Source organism: Homarus americanus, unplaced genomic scaffold, assembly GCF_018991925.1.
Source record: "Homarus americanus isolate GMGI-L3 unplaced genomic scaffold, GMGI_Hamer_2.0 scaffold5635, whole genome shotgun sequence".
Classification (NCBI taxonomy): domain Eukaryota; kingdom Metazoa; phylum Arthropoda; class Malacostraca; order Decapoda; family Nephropidae; genus Homarus; species Homarus americanus.
Genome location: NW_024735011.1, coordinates 787,482 through 807,280, shown reverse-complemented (window position 1 = coordinate 807,280; position 19,799 = coordinate 787,482). Strand labels below are relative to the sequence as shown.

Here is a 19,799-nt window from a genome sequence, read left to right as displayed (position 1 = left end):
GATTTTTTCAATGCTAATTACTAGCCAACTATGGGTTTCCCAGGTGAGATTTTGGTGTTTTTGTGTTCTTCTGGAAATAATTAATTGGTGAAACCCCTCAAATTCCAATTCCGAGAGAAAAGTATATTTTGGTAAAAAAATTACTTATGTTTTTGGCTAAAAATTTGATTTTGCTGAAAATCTCAGTATATGTACTCTTGAGCATGCTGATTGCAAATATATGATCCTCATTTCGATGGGGGGGGGGGTAATTAGTGGCCTTAATGAGGCTTGGAGTATTTTTAGGGCTTTTCAATGCTAATTAAACTTTAATATTCGAAATATTCCATTCACTCCGGCTGCAGTGGCTGGGCCTTCTCCATCGCCTTGACGTGATGTTGGTAGCCCTTCATAAACATCAGCCTCTCAAAGCTGCCATTTGACAAGGTGGCTCTCTTGGCCCTAAAGATATCTTTGCACGTACTAACACGCAGTCAGCCAAGCATGCCTGACTGGCTGTTGGAGACACTCGTCGCGGCGTCACACGCTTAGAACAGATAGGAACAAACATGTATAAATTTTGTTAGCGGAACTAAATTTAGTGGAAGCTAATTGGTCCGCAAATGGTTTCCAAAGTTAGCGAAAATGGTAATCCGCTAACGAGAAAGTTAGCTTCGCTAATTAGCGGTTAGCGGAACCTTACCCACCACTGCACACAAGACACATACAAATATATAATAATGGAAAAAACCTCTCAAAATAATCAGAAACAAAACAACAAAATCTGTGCTTTGCTATAACTTCAAGAGTGAGGTGCGTCCCCGTCTGGAGTACTGTCACCCCATTTGCTCACTGAGGTATGCTAGAGACTGTCAATTGATTGAAAATATCCAAAGGAGGGCCACTAGACTGGTGCCTGCTCTACGGAGCTTCAATTACCCAGAGAGATTGGAGCTCCTGCAACTACCTAGCTTATACTACAGACATCTCAGGGGGCACTACTTGGTCGAATGTACATACCTGGAACTGGCAGACATCTGCCACACAAGAGGTCACAGCTCAAGGTTGAAGAAGCCACAAGTCCAAAAAACTGTGACGGCAAACTTTTTCGTAGTGAAAATTGTGAACTCTTGAACAATCTGCCAGAGAACATTGTGACGACACCGAGTGTGAGCTCATTCAAGGCCAGACTTGACCAATACTGGAGCAGGTTCCGATATATTCAGGAGCCAGTGCATGCCCAGTATTTGCTAACAGTGCATAATAGAGACATGACCGATCGCCCAAGCGCCTAACAAGCCGATCAGTGGCGAAGAGGATAAAAGATAAAAGTTAAAAAAGTATGGTCCATCATGGCAAAAGCTGCAGAGAGATCCAGCAAGACCAGAAGGGAGGACATTCCTGTGCAAGTGTTTATTACCAAATTGTTATGAATTTTTCATGAAGCAGTTTCAGTTGAATGATGCTTCCTATAGGTTTTATGTCATTTAAGAGAAGTACAGTCCCAGTTATGTGATAAAATTGTGATAATGTCATAAAATATAACCCTGTGAACATAATTCCAATTATTAATATTATGGCCATGACATAATGTCTCACCAAACCCTAAGTTAACTAACACAATATAAAATGCGGTCAAATTTTTTACTATGATTCAATGAGCCAAAAACATACTGCTTGCAGTAAAAACATTACCCAGCCTTATCAGTCTGAACAGTGTGCCATGTAATTGAAAATGTCCTGATCCTTTGGTAATGGGCATGTTCTGCCAAAGGGTGTTTTAGTACTAAGGATTTCACAAGTTACTTGCTAATGTCTCATTGGTCATGAAAAAAACGGGAGCAAGCAAACGAAAGTAAAAAATTATTCTATTTAATTATAATATGTACCATACATTAAGATTAAAAGAACTGCAATACATGCTATAAAAAAATATGCTTCCAACTGCAATTAATATGAGATAATCAAAGTCCCTCAACAATATCAATATCTCTTCTTAAGTAACTGTTGGTATCCTTACCATACTGTGTATACTTGGTGGCCTCATCCATAATTCGCTCAGAGCCCCAGCCTTTCTCTGGCAACTTGGTTAAATACGGAGCATTATCGATGGCTTGGTTTAGATCATGTGTCATCGAAACTGATACCTGACACAAGAGGCATAAATTATTATGAAGAATTTAGAAACACAGTGTGGAAGTTTTTTTCTATCAATAATTTTGACAACAATTACAGTACAGTACTGTAGTATTCATACTTTTTAATATGTCAGTAAAATGGTACTGTAAACACAAACTCGAGATTCAATGGGAAACTATCCCATCCAATTATCTGTGTTTTAACCCTTGTATCCTTCAAAATCTCAGGGATGACCACTTATATATTTTCAACACATACTTCAGGAATCCTGTTACACTTTTCATTTCTCAGGCTGGTTTTTAATGGCATCTGAGTCATACACATAATTGGTATTAAATGCCTATCTAGCTGTCTGAAATTTACCAAAGTACAGTTCATCAAAATTCCATGGAAAGAGAAATCTACGAGTTGAAATTAAAAAAAAATGTTTGTGGGTCAGAGGTTAGATAATGAAACCTCACCAGAAAGATTTATTTCACACATAAACCTCTCAGATTTTTTATCTCTCTGGGGACACGGCATTTAATTTAATTCATCCGTCGTAGTCCCTGCATTTCCCTGGCCCTTCTACCCTGAACTTTTGCCCCTAATATTTTTCCTATTATCCCTTCTTCCCTTAACTATAACCAAAGTACAGTACAGTCCTGTACCTGTATAACATTTTCCTTATTCTTTAATTTTATATTTCTCTTGATGTTTTTGCCAATCTTAGAATGTCTTCAATTGTTTTCCTGTTAGTGTAAATTGTTTTTTACCATTCTCCTATAATACCACATTTAAGAGGCCTCTAAACTTCTTCTGGTATTATCTGAAGGTATCCACATTTATGATCCATACAACAGTAGTGGCCATACATAGCATTTCACCAGCAAATTTCTCAAACCGAGCTTAATGTACCTTTTTATCAGATATCTTTGATTATGAAACACTGTTTTTGGTTGACCTAATCATGTTTTAATTCGTTAGGTACATCAACCATCACAGCTCATTTTATTGCCTACTTTATGTATAAAAATTTCCTTTTGCTTAAGATCCCTGTTGCCTACCATGATTTTTCATTTTGGATTTGTTTTTAATTTGTGGGGCAAGGTAATGGGGCCAAAAATATTCTAGATGAAAGAACAAATGGTAAAACCAATAAAATAACAATATTGCCCAACAGCATTCCAGTTTTGAATTCATGGACCTCATTTCGTTTACACCTGCATGAAAGTTATATGAACAGTCCAGAACAAAAGACCTATAACCTCTCCTGCAGCTCCACAAACCCAGAGATTCAGACTCGTGAACCCGAAGCAATAAAAACTGATGCATTGTTTTGTCCATGGATGTTTCGGATTCATGAATCTGAATCTCAGAGTTCGTGGAGCAGCAGAAGAGGTAATATGTCTTTTGTTCAGGACTGTACATGTGCAATACAAAACAGGTTAAGATATAAAAACATTTATGTGGGTATACCACTAACTTTAACAGCTAAAGCTTAACTCTTGTGCATGGGGTCCCTTCTCTGCTGAATAAAATTGTCTGGTGGTAAACAAATAAAATATTAAGAATGGCATCCTCATGGTAAAGGGGTTAATGTTTACATAATGTTTTAAAGATGGACAGCTGCAACACCAAGGTTTAAGTTTGGGTGGAACTGTGACTTATAAAAAGTGCACATAAAAGTAGAGTACAGTACTGTACAATACTATAAAAATAACTTTCTAGACTGGCTGAAACCTTTCTGGTCTAATCTTGCTTTACTCACTGCTCCAACTAAAGGTTCAAAACAAACTTTAAAATCACAAACCTTTTCTATTTCCTCCTCAATTTTGGCTTTCACTGTTGGAACCTTTCTAGCCAACTTGAACACTGTCTTTTTTCCCCTTTCAAAGAGAGCTGAAAAACAAATATATATATCAGCATTGTGGTTATCAGCATATATATATATATATATATATATATATATATATATATATATATATATATATATATATATATATATATATATATATATGAAATAAATCAATAAATACTATCTATATACACTAAGGTACAGTACAGTATGTCCAATAATCATATTCCTACTTTTCAGCTGGGTAAACTATAATCATCAAAATATTGCTACTATCCAAAAATTACACACTAAAGTAGTAAGCATCAAGTTTGTGTAGGGGAAGTAAAGTTTGAATAGAGAAAGGAAATAACAGTTGCAAAATAAATACCGTACTTTCATCTTTAAAGAGAAAGTTTTTAGCCCACGCTAGTAGGATGGTCGCTCCTGCTGTCCTCAAGATAATCTCCCAAGCTGGTTTACCTTCACATAATTCATTGACATACTCCTGAGCCATCACAAGATATTTATGGGAAACTTCCATTTTTGTCTGTAGAAAGAAAAACATCTCATAAGACTACAAAAGCAGCAAGAAAGCATCCACGTTACCAAGAAAAGAGTAAAATTCAGAGGACAGATACGGCACTGTATATATAAGTTTTAAGGAAGGCCAAGTGAAGAGAAGCACATCCTGTGGTATTTTACTCAATTACCCTAAGGCTTATAAACTCAAGAGACAAAATTTAATGAGTTAATACAGGTGTAGCTGTATTACACTTATAAGCATTTCAATTTCCTACTGTCACCCCAAATATTTCTATGGAGGAATGCATTTGTCAGAAAACTGTGTGAATAATAGATACAGACACAAAATTTCAAATCCAGATCAACCCAGCTACATACAATGTACGTACTGGATTTATGAACAAGAACCAAAAAATCAATAATGTAATATCTGGCTGAGCTAAGTTGCTTTTGGATACCATTCAATGGCAAAGAAGCAAACACCAGATAAAAACCATAATTATCACTGTACTGTAATTGTATAAACTTATTGACCTTGTAATACAATCTCCCACTATTCAGGCTGGTCACTGATAAAGGTTGTCAAGATAACAAGATAACAATAGTACAAGCCACATACTAAAATAAACTTACCATAAAACACTAACATGTGATTTATCAACCACAATTTTCATTCTCTCTCTACCATGATAAAGCTTGGATTACCATCATTTACATAGAGAAACTAAATCACAAACAAAATACAGTATCAGGATAAACACACAGTTAAGACAATGCAATTGGTATACAGTACAGTACAAAAAATTTGATATTACAGTAAATCCCTCAATTTACATGGTGCATTAGAGTATTTTTCCAAGGTTTCACTTATAATGAAGATATTAGTGATGACCTCGACATGTGCGCAAAAATCCCTCTTCTATGGTGAAAATTATCACCAGAGTCTGTAAAAGAGAATGAATGACATCCCAAGAGCCCAGGTCATCACCAGCATCAGGAAAATTAGATGTACCTGTATTTGAAGGGGCGTGTAGTGGGTGAGTGCTGAAGAGGAGAAGGAAGAACGGTGTGGCTGTGACACAGGGCCCCCAGTGTGGCACTGATTGGCTCAGCCATCTCCCCAGGTTGTTATCGATATCCGCCCAACCAACACCAAAAGAACTAACACTCGCCCAATTAAATGTATTTTTATGAACATCTAGTGTATGTGTATTCCAATTGTTTTATGTTAGAAAAATTAGCTTAGAATGAGAGATATTTAATCCTTTTCTCATTTTCCAAACAGTGTTTTCTTTATCGAGTCTCAGGTAGAGGAATATTTCAACAATTGATGTTCCTTAATTCGTCCACCACCTGCCTGCCATGCCCCTCTGTACACTTTTCTTTACAAACTCTCATTTCAATTATATGGTACAGTACATTTAACTGGCTAGGAAATAACCTATAAAGATCTCATTGTGATATGTTTAGTGTCAATATTTTAACAGCAAAGCTGGACAGTTACTGAGCCAACACCTTTTTTGAATACCTGTAATGTACGTATACTGTATATATTACAGTACTTTAAAATAGCTTTTTTCCTGGTACAGTAATTTTATTTTACTTGAGTAACATTTCAGGCATTTATTGAAACTCTTAGTTTGTTAGTAATTATGTTTTTCTGGCCTTTCATTATTTCATTATTTTATTCTAGGCATCTAAGCAGTGAGTGCGATATTTTCCCATCAGAACTCTGTAAGCAAGCAACACTCTTCCAACCAATTCAAATTCAGCATATCTATCTTGGAGCAGGATCAACCCAGAAAACTTAGTCCCCAACTGATTACCTTACAGGATCTATCCTCAATCTGGTCAGGTACCCTGTGTCAGGCAGCTGTCATAACTGCAGCAAGTCATAGAAGTGGGAGAAGGATGTACAACATAACAAAAGTTATTCCACTTACTAAAAAAGGGAAGGTCTATAAGAAAAGAAGTGATGCTGCAACTCCTCTTCACTACACATTTCTTTATTGTTATCTGTGGAAATCACAGGGAACATGATCAACCAATGTCTGGTGCCTCCTGTGGTACTAGTATCTCACATACTCTCAGAGCTGACTAGTGAAACCAGATTCAAGAATGTTAAGAACAATTATCATCCATTCATCCACACTATAAGATACAAATATGGAGTCAAGGATTCATTCAGTTATTTGAAGATGACTTGATAGGTGTGACTGGTAGCCACATGAATCACCCACAGGATCAAAGGCCAAAACCACAAAGGACACATGAGGTGCAATTATCGGGAAGTCCACAGTAGGGAGGTGGATAAGACAAAATGAAGTAACTTCCCTTTCTCTCATGATGTTTGCTTGTTTTTTTATATCGTCATATGTATTATGTAACCATATTGCATGCAGCATAACCCTATTTTTGGTCATTATGAAATAACTTAAATCTATGAAAATGCATAACAATATTAAACAGATGTCTCTGTATGTCATAAACTTGTCACCACAAGCGTGTGTACAGAGTACAAATATAGGCATTTCACTCGCACATTAAGTTGAGCTGAATATATACAGTATACGTGCTGTTCTCAAACCCATGACTGATAAGGCTTAAGAATCTGATTATTAGCCATTATGAAATGTTAACATGTCCTAATGGTTCCGACTATACGAGTACAGTATAGTGCATGTTCAAATACAGTACACACAAGAAGCATTGAAACAGTTTCCTTTGATACAACACTTACTAAACTGACACATATTTGCAGCACCTTTAATTCAACAACATTGTGACAAATGTGTACATAAAGCAATATTTATACAACTAATATCATTAGCAATGAAATACCATAATTATGCCAAGGTACAATTAGCAGGTGTGTGTAAAATTTACCACATGCGCCACCTTGTGATAGGTGTAAGCTTGTAACCACAACCAAGGGGGTAACTTACCTACAAAAGAGACAGCAGACATAAGGACATTGTGTAATGATAAGATAAAATGGATCCACAGGTTACTTGACTCTCGCCTCCTCAGCACCAATGGCTTGCCAACACTGCTCAAACTTAGGTAATTTATCACTACCTACTAAAGTATAAAGTGTTACACAAAGAGGAACATATATAACATTTTACACAATCACCTCATTCTTTCTAAGGAATGGAATTGTCTTTTATACAAAACTTGCAAAAAGAAAACTAAAAGAACTTAAAAGAAAGCTGGAAATGCTGTACAGGTGCTGTAGCTACTCCACTCCTGAGCAGTTGCTTCAAATATATAAGGGATTCGTTCATCCTAACTTGGAGTACTGCTCTCATACCTGGGGTGGCTCTTCTTCTGCCCAAATGTTAGTTCTGGTGGAATCAAAGGCATTTCGTCTTATTAGCTCTCCTCATTTAGTTGATAATCTTTATTCCCTTTCTCTTCGCCACAATGTTGCTTCACTCTACTCTCTTTTACAGGTATTTTACCAGACACTAGGTAGTTGGCAGTTACCAAACAGGGAGATACTACTGCCTGGGAAGATATTGGAAGCATAATGTATTGTCTAATGGTAAACCCTGCTGCCATATGATATCACGAAAATTGTGACCAAGTCCCAGGTTGCTGATCTGACTTTCTGCTTCATTTACACACAATTGCTGGGTGTTTAATCATCAGGTGATATAGGCTAGGGAGCCAAGTCTTCAAGTGATCTGGCGGCACATAATAAAAATGACAATTGGACGAAAGAACCCCAAGTAAAACTACCTGTATATTATATTTGTCCTTTTCGTGATAATCAGGAATTCTGTCCATTACTATATCATGTTTCTGTCTATCTCCATGAGTAATATCATGCTTCTGTCCATTACTATATCATGCTTCTGCCAATCAGTATATCATGATTCTTTCCATCACTATACCATGCCTCTGACTATCACTCTACCATACCTTTGTCCATCACTTTAAGTTATATCATGTCTCTGTCCATCACTACAGGGTATATCATGACTCTGTTCATCACTATATCATACCTCTGTCCATCACTATAGGGTACATCATGCCTCTGTCCATCACTACAGGGTTTATCATGTCTCAGTCCATCACTCCAGGGTACATCATGCCTCTGTCCATCACTCCAGGGTACATCATGCCTCTGTCCATCACTACAGGGTTTATCATGTCTCAGTCCATCACTGTATTATGCCTCTGACCATCACTATATCATGCCTCTGTGCAAGTGTCCATTGCTATATCAAGACTTTGTCCAAACTTGTGACTGAGTGAATGTAATAATATTGAAAAATTAATATCTCGGTTATCGTTAATTTTCGGTGGAAATATCATATTAGAAAAATGTCTAAACATTACGAAATACATATTAATAACAGCGAAAGAAAGACCGGTGCAAGACTATAAATTCACCCCAAACAACACCAAAAAAATCTTTGAATACCTGACCTAATGTTCCCTAACTTGTAAAAATGTTAAGAATAACTTGTTTATGAATCCCTCCTATCTGAACACCGAAAACAACACATACTAAAATCCAAAAACATGAAATAAGCTTTGTATAGTTTTAGGATTTTTAAAGGTTAGGAAACGTTAGGTCAGGTTTTCAAAGATCTGTTTGTTAAGTATTTTACCCCACATTTTCCCACTACTTCAAAGCCCTGCCCACTGCCCAATTTAAACAAATAATAGTTGGTAATTTGATCTATTAAAATACTCGACAAATACAAATTTCCGACGGAAACTCCATTGAAGAAAAGTGTCTTAGAATTGTCTGAACTGTGTGAAAAACGTATCCTTTTAAGGAAAAATCGAAACCTGGCTACTATCATTAAATGACCTAATATTCCTTTCAATCGTGATAACGCACAGTGATTTAATTATTATTTTCGGTAATAGTGAAACTTGCAGGCTAAGAGAAGAGGTTTCGCAAATAAGGCATCCCACTAATCACCTGAAATAGTAATTAGGTGTGTCAATGTATATAATCTCGTGAATCTTATGTATACTCTAACGTAGTGTCACCACCATACCATCCACTGTATTTAAAGTAAATTACAGATCTGTATGTGTACGTTATGTAGAATCCCTCTCCTTCCCCAGTCCCTTACCGTCAGGAGTAAGTAATACAGATACAGTATATGTCTTGGTTGAGAGGTGGAGCACTCACAGTCAGATGGACCAAGATAATAACATCTCCCGTTCACAATATAATTAACTTTTACCAATAACTCTTCATTACAAATTATGTGTTCAGATTTTGCACAATTTATGATTTAATTAATTAAATTATTATTTTATTTATAATTATTTTTCGTAAATACTTCACAAAAATTTCTTATATATATATATTATCCAATGATTCTCGTATATATATCGTTACATGTCAATAAAATATAGGTTTTTGTTAAATATATAAAAATTTCAGTGATATTAATATTATGTTGGTGGAATATTTCTCGAGTTTTATTAATATTCCTCCTCCTACAAATTATGAGAGGAATGACGTCATCCTGGGAGGGTTGGTGAGATGTAAACACAGACGGGCGGGGCTGAGACAGATCTGTGTCTGTTTTTGCTAAATTGTAGTGTTTTAAAACATAATTTACAGCCATAATGCCTCTATACGAAGGTTTGGGTGGTATAGGGCTAATCAACGAGAAGAATATCACCGTGATTATTGACTTTGGATCATCTTATACGAAGTTAGTAAAATGTTCAGTCCAATTGAAAGGTGTGAATTGGTTTCCAGGTTTGACCATCCCTCATTACTGTTCTGTGGTTGCCAACACTTGACGCCTGATGGTTTGGGTCACTGAATATCCAAAATTTTCTCCATGTTACTAACGTTTGACCACAGTCTTCACATAAGTGTTGGTTCCTGTCGGGTGTGTTCTGTACCGGCATTTATGTTTAATATAATTTTATTTTGCCCTCAAATAAACTAAGCCTACCCACCTTAGATCCTTTACTCATTTTATAGAATGTAATGAGGTATGGAGCTCATACCTACATCACTTAACTTGACCGAGACCATCAGCATTTCCATATTACTGGAGTTGGATAGCATTTTGGGCACCATATCTCAAGGTGAGTGAGTTTCACAGCTCACATCTTTATTTATCTCCGGCCATAAAGAGGGGCTTCACAGTCTTAGACTATTCTTTGTATCACACCCTATATTAATTTCAGAGCTGGGTTTGCTGGAGAAACTGGACCACGTGTAATAACAAAATCTGAAGTTAAGTGCCGAGAGACTGGGAAGATTGTGCCAGTGTTTGAGGCTAAAGATGATGAGGAATTGAGACACCATCTGGTAGACTTCATCCACAAACTTTATTTCAGGTGAGTACTATTTTAGTAACATAACATGCATTTCAACCCCTATAAGATTTACAAATGCTAGAGTTTAGGGGCCATAAATTGGGAATTGGACTAAATTGCAAATAGATGAAGCTCACAAATCCAGAAACTGCAAATATCAAGGGTTTACTGTACAATATATATACAGTATATACTGTACTGGTATGTATACACATGTATCCCTTGTTATTAACATGGGATAGATTCCAGACAAGCTCCAGTTTGTAATATTTGCAAATGCCATAAAATTGCTCTTTGAATGATCTTCCTTCAATAAATGCCTAAATAAGCATTGTACAGTAATACAGTACCCTATACATGATAATTGTCATCATAATACTGAAGAATCAAGTAAATATATGAAAGTTACAGTAGTTAAACAGTACTGTACCTTGATGCTGGTTCACATGCCAAAATTCCTTTTGCACTTTGATTTAAAAAAAAAATTGATGGATCATTGATCAGTAAGGGAAAGGTGAATAAGATGATACGGTATAAGTAAGCAAACTAGATAGGAAGATGAGGAAAACTTGGTGTAAACTTGGAGTAGTGTCTGGAGTTGTACAAGGTAAGGGAAGCATAGAGGAGGATGCAGAAGCTGCCACTTTGGATATTGGAGGTTGACTTATTGGATACATTTAGATAGACGGGTTAACATCTTTTATTGCTTGATTGTAATGCAGAAGAGTTATGATTTCATTTCTTTATTATTGTAATCTCTTTTGAAAATATTGAACTACTCTACTCCTGTTCTGCTTTCCCTTTTAGCATTTGATCTACAGATGATAGGGCAGTCTAATGAGTAGGGTAATAAGAATTCTTTGAAACTGTCCCTGTTTCTCTTTTTTTTGTTGCAGAAACCTTCTTGTGAACCCCAAAGACAGACGTGTGGTGGTAGTAGAGAATTTGCTTGGTCCAAGCAGTGTGCGCAATGCTATAGCCAAGGTTTTTTTCCGCCATTATGAGGTATAGTGTCATAATTTCATCTATGCTGATATTTGTTATGATGTTTGTTGGATTACTTTATGCTAATTATAAAAGTTGTTTAATATATACCCTGTACCTCATAGTAATCTTTTTTTTCTTCATTTATACTACAATATTACCAAATATAGAAAGCATCTTATGAAACATTTGAATCCATTTATAAGCATTCTTCATTTTAAATTTATGGCTTGCAGGCCATTTGTCAAATAACCTATGAGATTACCTGCCAGAACACAACCTGGCAGAGCTTACCTTATCCTCAGGGTCAGAGCCAAGTGGAAATGAAGGATTGTTTCTTAAATCCCATATAAAAATCAAGCTAGGTATTAGGTGTTGGAATTACAGTAGTATAAATGCTTATTTTACTTACTTTAAGCCATTTCTCTAGAGTCACACCCAGGAGACCTTACCTTATTAACTGGTACTAAATAATTAGTAAGCCACTCCCACAGCAACTATAGTCCTAACAAAGGTTACTTGGAAAAAGAGGTATTCCTTTCTTGGACAGCATAGGGAAGAGATTAAACAAACACATGAAATTACATAAGCTTGTGCTTACCTTCTCATTCTTTCAAGACAACTATACTGGTCTTCCACGTGTCAGTCCCCCATTTAATCTGGCAGAGTTTCACACAAACCCCAATAAGGAAGAGGGGTATCCGAGCCATAAAATGGGATTTCAGGTTCAATCCTTTATTTATGGCCAGTTACACTTCACTGGGCAGTTCAAGTATCTTAAGCCAACTTCTTAATATTTTGTCACAGTATTTTCACTACTAATTTTCTAAGGGTGGAAATTTTTCATCATAAATTCTTAAGTGCTGTAATAGTAGGTAAAATACAGATTAATGTTAAATAATAATATTTGGGAATCTTATGGTTATATTATGATTGTTGTTGCAGGTGTTGTCATTGCTGTTTGTTCCATCCCATCTAGTATCACTGATGACTCTAGGAATGAACACTGGTCTAGTAGTAGACCTTGGATACAACGAGACCACAGTTGTGCCTATATATGAGAGTGTGCCAATCCTCAGTGCTTGGCAGGCTTTACCTTTAGGAGGAAAAGCTATTCACAGGTATAAACATCAAATTGGGGTAGTTGAATAACTGGAATTGTTGGATTTCTTTTGCTTTTTGCAGCAAGCTTTATGGCAAACCTTATTCAGTAATTGACGAAAGCAGTGTTCTAATTTACATCACCATGATTAAAAAGTTTTAAATAATTTTCATAAATACAATATTTAAAAGTCTACTGTATATAGATTGAAAATACCAAACGATTCCTTTTGAAATTTTCATGCTTTAAGTTAACAAATACTCTACTGTATTTATTTTTAATGAATTCCATTTGTGCCAACCCACTTTGGCAAGTCATGTCATTTGTTTGTTTGTTATTGTTCTGTGTTAGACATCACAATGGCGATATCAAATTGAAATAAATAAGGCTCTGGATCTTTGACTGTGGTTTTAAAACAATACAAAGTTGTGTTTCTGTATGAGAGATGCTTGTGTCAATATTCACATTAATATTCACTTACAGTTCGTTGTGTGAGCTGTTATTAGACCGTGCCTTGACTGTAGGAGAAGATGGAAAAGAGCAGAGACTATCTGCAGTTGTTGAGCAGTTGTCAGATAAGGTCTTAGAAGATATTAAAGGTACAGTTACCATTGATGGAACTTTTGGCTGTGATCACTTACTGGATATCTTCTCCAATTTCTCATTCTTGTTTCATCCACTCTCTTTGACTAGGATATTCATATTTTTATTTTATCTCATCTGTGTGTTACACTGTTACGTGTTCTTTTGTTAAAGTTGATCCATACACAAACAAAGTATATAGTTATGAAATCTTTAAAGTACTGTACGTAATTGTAAATCATGATTAACTTTGTTTTTAATGTAAGATCAGCATAATTAAATATCCAGCAGCTATTAATTAATGTTATCTTATAAGGCTTACCGTAATGCACCTGTTTCACCACATCTTCGGTCATTGTTGTAAATCTTGGTACAAACGGTTTCACCACATTTACTCTGTTGTGAGATTTAGTACATTTCTTTCATCCCATAAAGTCAGAGTATCCATATCACCTCATTTAGTCACTGATATGAGAACATTAGGTAGAGTGAGGTAGGAAGTGACGCAGGAGTGGCATGACACAAAGAAGACACCAGAGGCAGAGAAACCATCTACATATGGGGTTGTAAAGGTGAGGTTGATGAAAAAGCAGGACCTAGGAAGAATGGTTGCAGTGTGAAATGAAGACTGGAACACTACACTATACAGTACAAAAAATAAAATATTAATAGTAGTCAGTGGAGAGTTTTGTTAAGGACTGCTGAATGTGGAAAGCAAGAGTCAAACTACTGGTATTACAGAAATGGTAGCAATAGAGAGATCAGTGATGGATATCCAGTATGAGATGGTGTAGATGGCTTTCAATAGGATCAAGATTGGGAAGGCTTGTGGATCATTGGAAATAGCAGTGGAGCTGGTGAAGGTGTTCAAGGATAAGGAAGAGTGGCTGCTGGATCTGTTAATGGAAGTGTGGATAGGCGAATAGATACAGGAGGAAAAGTTTGACAATGTGACATTATTGTCTGTGGAAATTACAGGGGGGATTAAACAGAGAGAGGCAAGTCTATGATGGTTTGGCCAAGTGGTATGGTGTGAGGAGGTGGCGGCAATCCAGAGATCCTGGAGAGAGATCTAGAGGAAAGCAGAAATTAAGGTGGAGGGATATGGCTGTAAAACAACATCTACAGTACAGCATTGGGCTGAGGGTGGAGGACACTGACAAAAAATAAACATTGTGGAGACTGGTTCAGGAAGCCAGCTTAGCCTGTAAATCCGCTTTCATTTCTGGTGGCTGAACATAAATCGCCAGTCTTTGATTCCTTTGCCTAGTGATTGGTAGGTCTGTATAGATATTACCAGTCATAGATGTTCTGTGGATTGGATGGGATCAGATTTCTTGTTGGTTCTGTGCACTGCTCTTACTGTTCCAAAGGATTGTTCTATGATGAACCTTTGTGGCTTGTTAGGGGTTGGTTTCTCCTCTCAGCTATCCCAAGATCTTATTTAGATTACAAATCATTCTTTGAGGTAAACAGTTTGTGAAGTTGTAGTTTTATCCTCTTGTCCTTAGTTATTATATGTGGATTATTTTTCTTCCAAATACAACTCAAATGTACACCTATGAGAGAATGTACCACACTTACTGGTACATTGTGCAGACATGTGCAACCTCTGATTTTACCTGGCTTTCCTAGGGAAGGAACTCTTTTTCTCAGGACTGTTCATTTGACTTCAGTTATGAAGCAGGCTTTGAGAATCAATTTCTCAAATAATCAGATTTTCTCCCACATTTTTTATAAAAAGTTTTCTCAACAGCTCGCACATGTTTTGTCACTTCCCTTGATCGGAGTGGACGCCTACAAAATAACAAATACGACAGAGCTGTGGAGCCCCCACCTCCTCCACCAAGTGTTCAATACCCTATGTCTGGCAGCCGCATCCTTACCCTTCCTGGCTCTGTGAGAGAAATGGTAACAGAAATTCTCTTTGAACGAGATGAAGACATGCTCAGTGTCCCTTCCATGATACTTAACTCTCTTATGAAGGTATGAATAAACTTTACACTCCTTTACACTGGAGGTGTACATATACAGTATATTTTATTAGCACCCATCTGTCCTAGTTAATTGCTCCTACATTTATCTTCCCATTTATCAACAAAATATTTGGGACTCCATATTTTTTTGCATATTTATTGTAATTGGTATACAAGTTAAGTCAAGTTAAGTGTTTGGAATATAATTAAGGTAGCTAACAAGAATGAAGTGATGCAGGATAGCCAGAACAAAGTGATAGGTAATTAGGGTAACTAAAATGAGAAGGGAAAGAATAATCACTTGTTTTGGATACTTAATACATGGTATTACTATATACTGTACTGTACTGTATTACAAAAATAAATTAGTGGAGTAGTGTGGATTTGGCCAAGGGGAAGCAGTAATTGCAGAAAGGATGGCATTAACAAGTGTTTCTCAATGTAAATCACCTGAAGAATCTCCAACCCAGCTTACTTCACCTAAAGATTAACTACCCTCATCCTCCCATATCTTTGGGTGAAATAAGTTGGGGTGGAGAGTCTTCAGGTGATCCCTTAATTTTAGTAATCCAGTATTTATCACAGTAGCAGTTTCAGAGGTAAAAGATTCTGTTTCATCAGCTATGGTGAATGTTTAGTCTTATTTGATTATCATAACTGGAAATGGCATCTCATTTTAATTTTTTTTAATTGGATTTTCAGTGTCCCATCGATACAAGGCGTGCTCTTGCGGAGAATTTAGTTCTCATTGGTGGTACTGCTAGTCTGAAGGGCATGAAACATCGGATTTTGTCTGAAGTTCGGGCATTGGTCACATCACCACCTTTCTCAGATGTACTGCAGATCAATTCCTTCAAGGTTCATCACCCTCCAGCCAAAGACAACTATGTGGCATGGTTGGGAGGTAAGCTTTCATTCCTCCACTACCGTACATATAAAATGCAGTATGCAAATAATACCTGTTATCACAGATAGTGAAAATAAGTTGCAAAAACTGGTCAACACGAAAGGTATGAATAATGATTCCCGAAGGATCTAAAGTACATAGATTTATAGTTTCGTCAGATTTAGAAATTAAAGATTGTTTATTTATTTATTTTTTTTTTTAATTTAAGTTGGTGTGAAAATACTGATGACTGTTATTTAGTGTTCGATAGTTTAATACAGTATGTAACCAAATATCTTTCTTCAGGTGCCATCCTAGGAGGGACAGAAGCTGTTGTTCTTCGGTCTTTGCCACGTGACCAGTACATTATAAATGATACTGTTCCTGACTGGTGCAATCTAGCATTTAACACTAAAGATGAACATGATGAGAAGTCAGCGTGAGGAACTGCCTTTACTACCACAGAAAATATCTGGGAATTCAACAGTAAGATGTGATTGTATTTCAAAGTCAGACTGTTGTATGTAGATTTTCACAAAATTCAATGATTGAGGTTTGTTTACGATACTACATAGGAAGCCTTACTGTACTATACAAAAATATGGATGGATAAAATATGGTAGTATTATTTGAAGCTGTACGGAGCATTCTGCTTGAACCATAGAATCACAATCCTCTCCATCCCAATGTGACAGATACATGCGGTCAAAAAAGTATATGTGCACATCTCGCATGAAACAGTCTGATACCACAGATAATGAATATTGCAAAATGCCATACTGTACATTGCTTGGTGGCAACATTTCCTGTTTTATCTATAGCAAAAATTGTTACTACAGTATATGCAAATTCAGAAAAAATATTAATCTTGCAAACAATTTGCAGCTCGGTTCTTGGTGGTTACATTGCGGCATAGGTGTATTGGTCATTTAGGAAATCATCGGAATTAATGTTCATAGAAACTTTTTTGATTGTGTGTACTGTACATGTATAAGGTAGATTGCATACAACTTCATATTATAGGAATACATCACTACTGTACCAGGCTAATTATTGCACCGGCTTCTGGAACAGTGAAAATTCCAGTACAATATTGTATAACAAAGCTCTTGCCACAGTGATACACTCCCCAGCATTCCCAGTATGGTATAATGTTGTATACTCAAACTATAAGGCAGACACTGCTTGAGAATGTGAAAACTTTGCCATTTTGCAAATCTTATATTTTTATCTAAAATACACCATGAGGTAATATTACAGGGGTTTTAATATACCGTAATCATAAACAAATAATGGTATTAAATGGGCAATGCTATTACCTGTATATTGTCTAGTAAAGCCATGGATTACATACATACAGCATGCCACATTATGAACCACTGTACTTTTCTACTTCAAAAACTTTCCAGTAAGTCTTCCTTCCACAATATATACTCCTCTCCAAGGAATTCCTTCTATGTCAGGCACCTTATTTATTCAATAGTATTAAGCAATGTACACCAAAAATAAACTGTCAAGCCGAAAAAGCCCAGTTACTCCCCTCTTGATCATGTGTTTAACACAGAGCAATTCATATGAACCAATAATTTTAATTTATTATTTAATATCCATTATTTACCTAGTACAGTATACTTTAAATACTAAGTATCAAGTAATTATGAAACATAGCTGTGTGGGAACCTCTGCTACCCTTCTAAGGCCACAATGATCATTTGTTTGTTACTTTTATCATTTAGATTACTGTACAGCACTTTGAACAGAGGCTTTAATATTGTAAAGTTGTTACTATTACTTGTACTATATAGGATGACAGTTTTTAAGTAATCATCTTTGCTTCATTCAGTGTTTAAGGTGATCCAACACCAACATATATAACATCTGGAGTAATTTTTATAGCAGGGGTTCTATTTTTTTTTAATAATTTGGTGCACTGGGCACAACATAGTGGTTTTTTTTTCAGTGAAGTGAAAACAGTATTCCAGTTACTTTTCTTAATTTTGGTATTATTTACTGTAATAATCTTAACCTTTCACTATGGGGATACCAGTTTTGATATTCTATATGGCTAACACCAGATGATTTTATTTAGCATAAAGGTGGACCCCTTACACAACTAGTTTGGGTAATCACTTTGGATCACAAAAATTGAGGAACAGTTTCATTCACGAATAATAGTTAATTTGCAACTTTATGAATATTAATAAGGATATTGTTGGACAGTGAAATATTCTGTATTTGTTTTCAATGTTGACAAATTTTTTGGTGAAAAACATTGTTGAAGGCAGGATTGGTGCTGTCATATGTAGCACCTGCATTATAATTGCTCATAGAAGATGGGATGAGGAAACAGTATATTATTTAAAAAATTTAAAGGGTAAGTACTTTACTGTACAGTAGCTAAAACAACTATCAGAGCATATTGTACTTTGTGGGAAACAATATGAGACCATGGACGATAAATAATGGTATATGAGGGTTATCACTAGTCACGTAAAATTTTGGAGCATATCAACCCCCACCTGCACAGATAGTTGCTTTAGCTACTGTACATCGGTTTATTAAACTCAAATTATTTGTTATGGGAGATCTGATATAAGACTAAAAAAAATTTGTCATAGTACCAAAGCACAAGTTTATAGAAAATTTTATTCCACATAATATTGCATTACACACATCACCTGAAGTTAAAACCTGGGCTGATTGCAAATTTCCAGTGCTTGTCTTCCCAAGAGCTAATAGCTGTGCTGCAGTACATATATGCTCATGGGAATTATTATTATTTTGGCTACGTATGCTGAATCTGTATCTTGTTTCAAAAAATTATTCATTAAAATCTAAAGTGTACTGTATTTACATAGGCAAAGACAATATTACAATAAAGTATACAGCTACTCCCCAACTTACGACCTACTCGACTTACGTCCACCCTCACTTACGACCTACTCGACTTACGTCCACCCTCACTTACGACCTGCCTCAGTCTTGCCAAAATTTGGTCAAATTACTTATTTTCAAGTCCCAAAGTTAGTACACAGACAAAATTTTCATCTGTAATTCACTTTAAAATGACTGGTAAGCTTAAAAGTGAGTGTTTTGTGGTGCTGAGAAGAAAAAGAGACCCCCATTTTCGATTTTCTATGTGTTATTTAAGCATTTCCGACTTACGACCATTTCGACTTACGACCTGGATGTCGATCCCTAACCCCGTCGTAAGTTGGGGAGCAGCTGTACTCCTATTTGCATAGTAGTATGATACACATCAACTTTACCTATGTGTTATAACAATTTGCTACATTAGCCAAATTATTATCTTCAACCTCAGAACAGTTAGGAAAATTTATCATACACTACATGTGCATAAAAATACCAGTTGGGGATTCTGTAATAAATAAATTTTTTAGTGCTTCATGTAAGGTATGTACAGTGATATCTCCGTTAGCCGGAACAATTAGTGCAGGACTCAAACCTTTGACATATTGGCGAGAAGTACCGTATTTT

At 36.1% G+C, this 19,799-nt stretch overlaps 2 protein-coding genes and 1 long non-coding RNA gene across 3 annotated transcripts; 1 reads left to right on the top strand and 2 right to left on the bottom strand.

Moving 5' to 3' along the window:
- Window positions 1-1,928: 1,928 nt before the first annotated feature.
- LOC121870732 (sphingosine-1-phosphate lyase 1-like) lies at window positions 1,929-9,633 on the bottom strand. Its single transcript, XM_042372675.1, has 4 exons — window positions 9,559-9,633; window positions 4,331-4,484; window positions 3,911-3,999; window positions 1,929-2,126 (listed from the first exon to the last, which is right to left on the bottom strand). The coding sequence occupies exons 2-4, from the start codon at window positions 4,476-4,478 to the stop codon at window positions 1,944-1,946; spliced, it is 420 nt and encodes a 139-aa protein (XP_042228609.1). The 5' UTR covers window positions 4,479-4,484; window positions 9,559-9,633; the 3' UTR covers window positions 1,929-1,943.
- Window positions 9,634-9,954: 321 nt separating this feature from the next.
- On the top strand, window positions 9,955-17,827 carry LOC121870731 (actin-related protein 10-like). Its single transcript, XM_042372674.1, has 8 exons — window positions 9,955-10,152; window positions 10,640-10,792; window positions 11,668-11,776; window positions 12,701-12,876; window positions 13,341-13,456; window positions 15,196-15,425; window positions 16,118-16,319; window positions 16,608-17,827. Exons 1-8 carry the CDS (start codon window positions 10,064-10,066, stop codon window positions 16,742-16,744), a joined length of 1,212 nt encoding a protein of 403 aa, XP_042228608.1. The 5' UTR covers window positions 9,955-10,063; the 3' UTR covers window positions 16,745-17,827.
- Window positions 17,828-18,933: 1,106 nt separating this feature from the next.
- On the bottom strand, window positions 18,934-19,329 carry LOC121870733. Its single transcript, XR_006089766.1, has 2 exons — window positions 19,273-19,329; window positions 18,934-19,240 (listed from the first exon to the last, which is right to left on the bottom strand). It is a non-coding gene; the product is annotated as an uncharacterized LOC121870733 (long non-coding RNA).
- Between the last annotated feature and the right edge of the window lie 470 nt (window positions 19,330-19,799).

Excerpts from the sequence above, each read along its gene's own strand:
- LOC121870731 (XM_042372674.1), top strand. The coding sequence starts at position 10,064 with ATGCCTCTATACGAAGGTTTGGGTGGTATAGGGCTAATCAACGAGAAG. Across the intron at positions 10,793-11,667 it reads ATCCACAAACTTTATTTCAG|AAACCTTCTTGTGAACCCCA; the intron begins GTGAGTACTATT and ends TTTTTGTTGCAG. Across the intron at positions 16,320-16,607 it reads CTATGTGGCATGGTTGGGAG|GTGCCATCCTAGGAGGGACA; the intron begins GTAAGCTTTCAT and ends ATCTTTCTTCAG.
- LOC121870732 (XM_042372675.1), bottom strand. The coding sequence starts at position 4,478 with ATGGAAGTTTCCCATAAATATCTTGTGATGGCTCAGGAGTATGTCAAT. Across the intron at positions 4,000-4,330 it reads CTTTCTCTTTAAAGATGAAA|CTCTCTTTGAAAGGGGAAAA; the intron begins GTACGGTATTTA and ends TTTGTTTTTCAG. Across the intron at positions 2,127-3,910 it reads TTGAGGAGGAAATAGAAAAG|GTATCAGTTTCGATGACACA; the intron begins GTTTGTGATTTT and ends CTCTTGTGTCAG.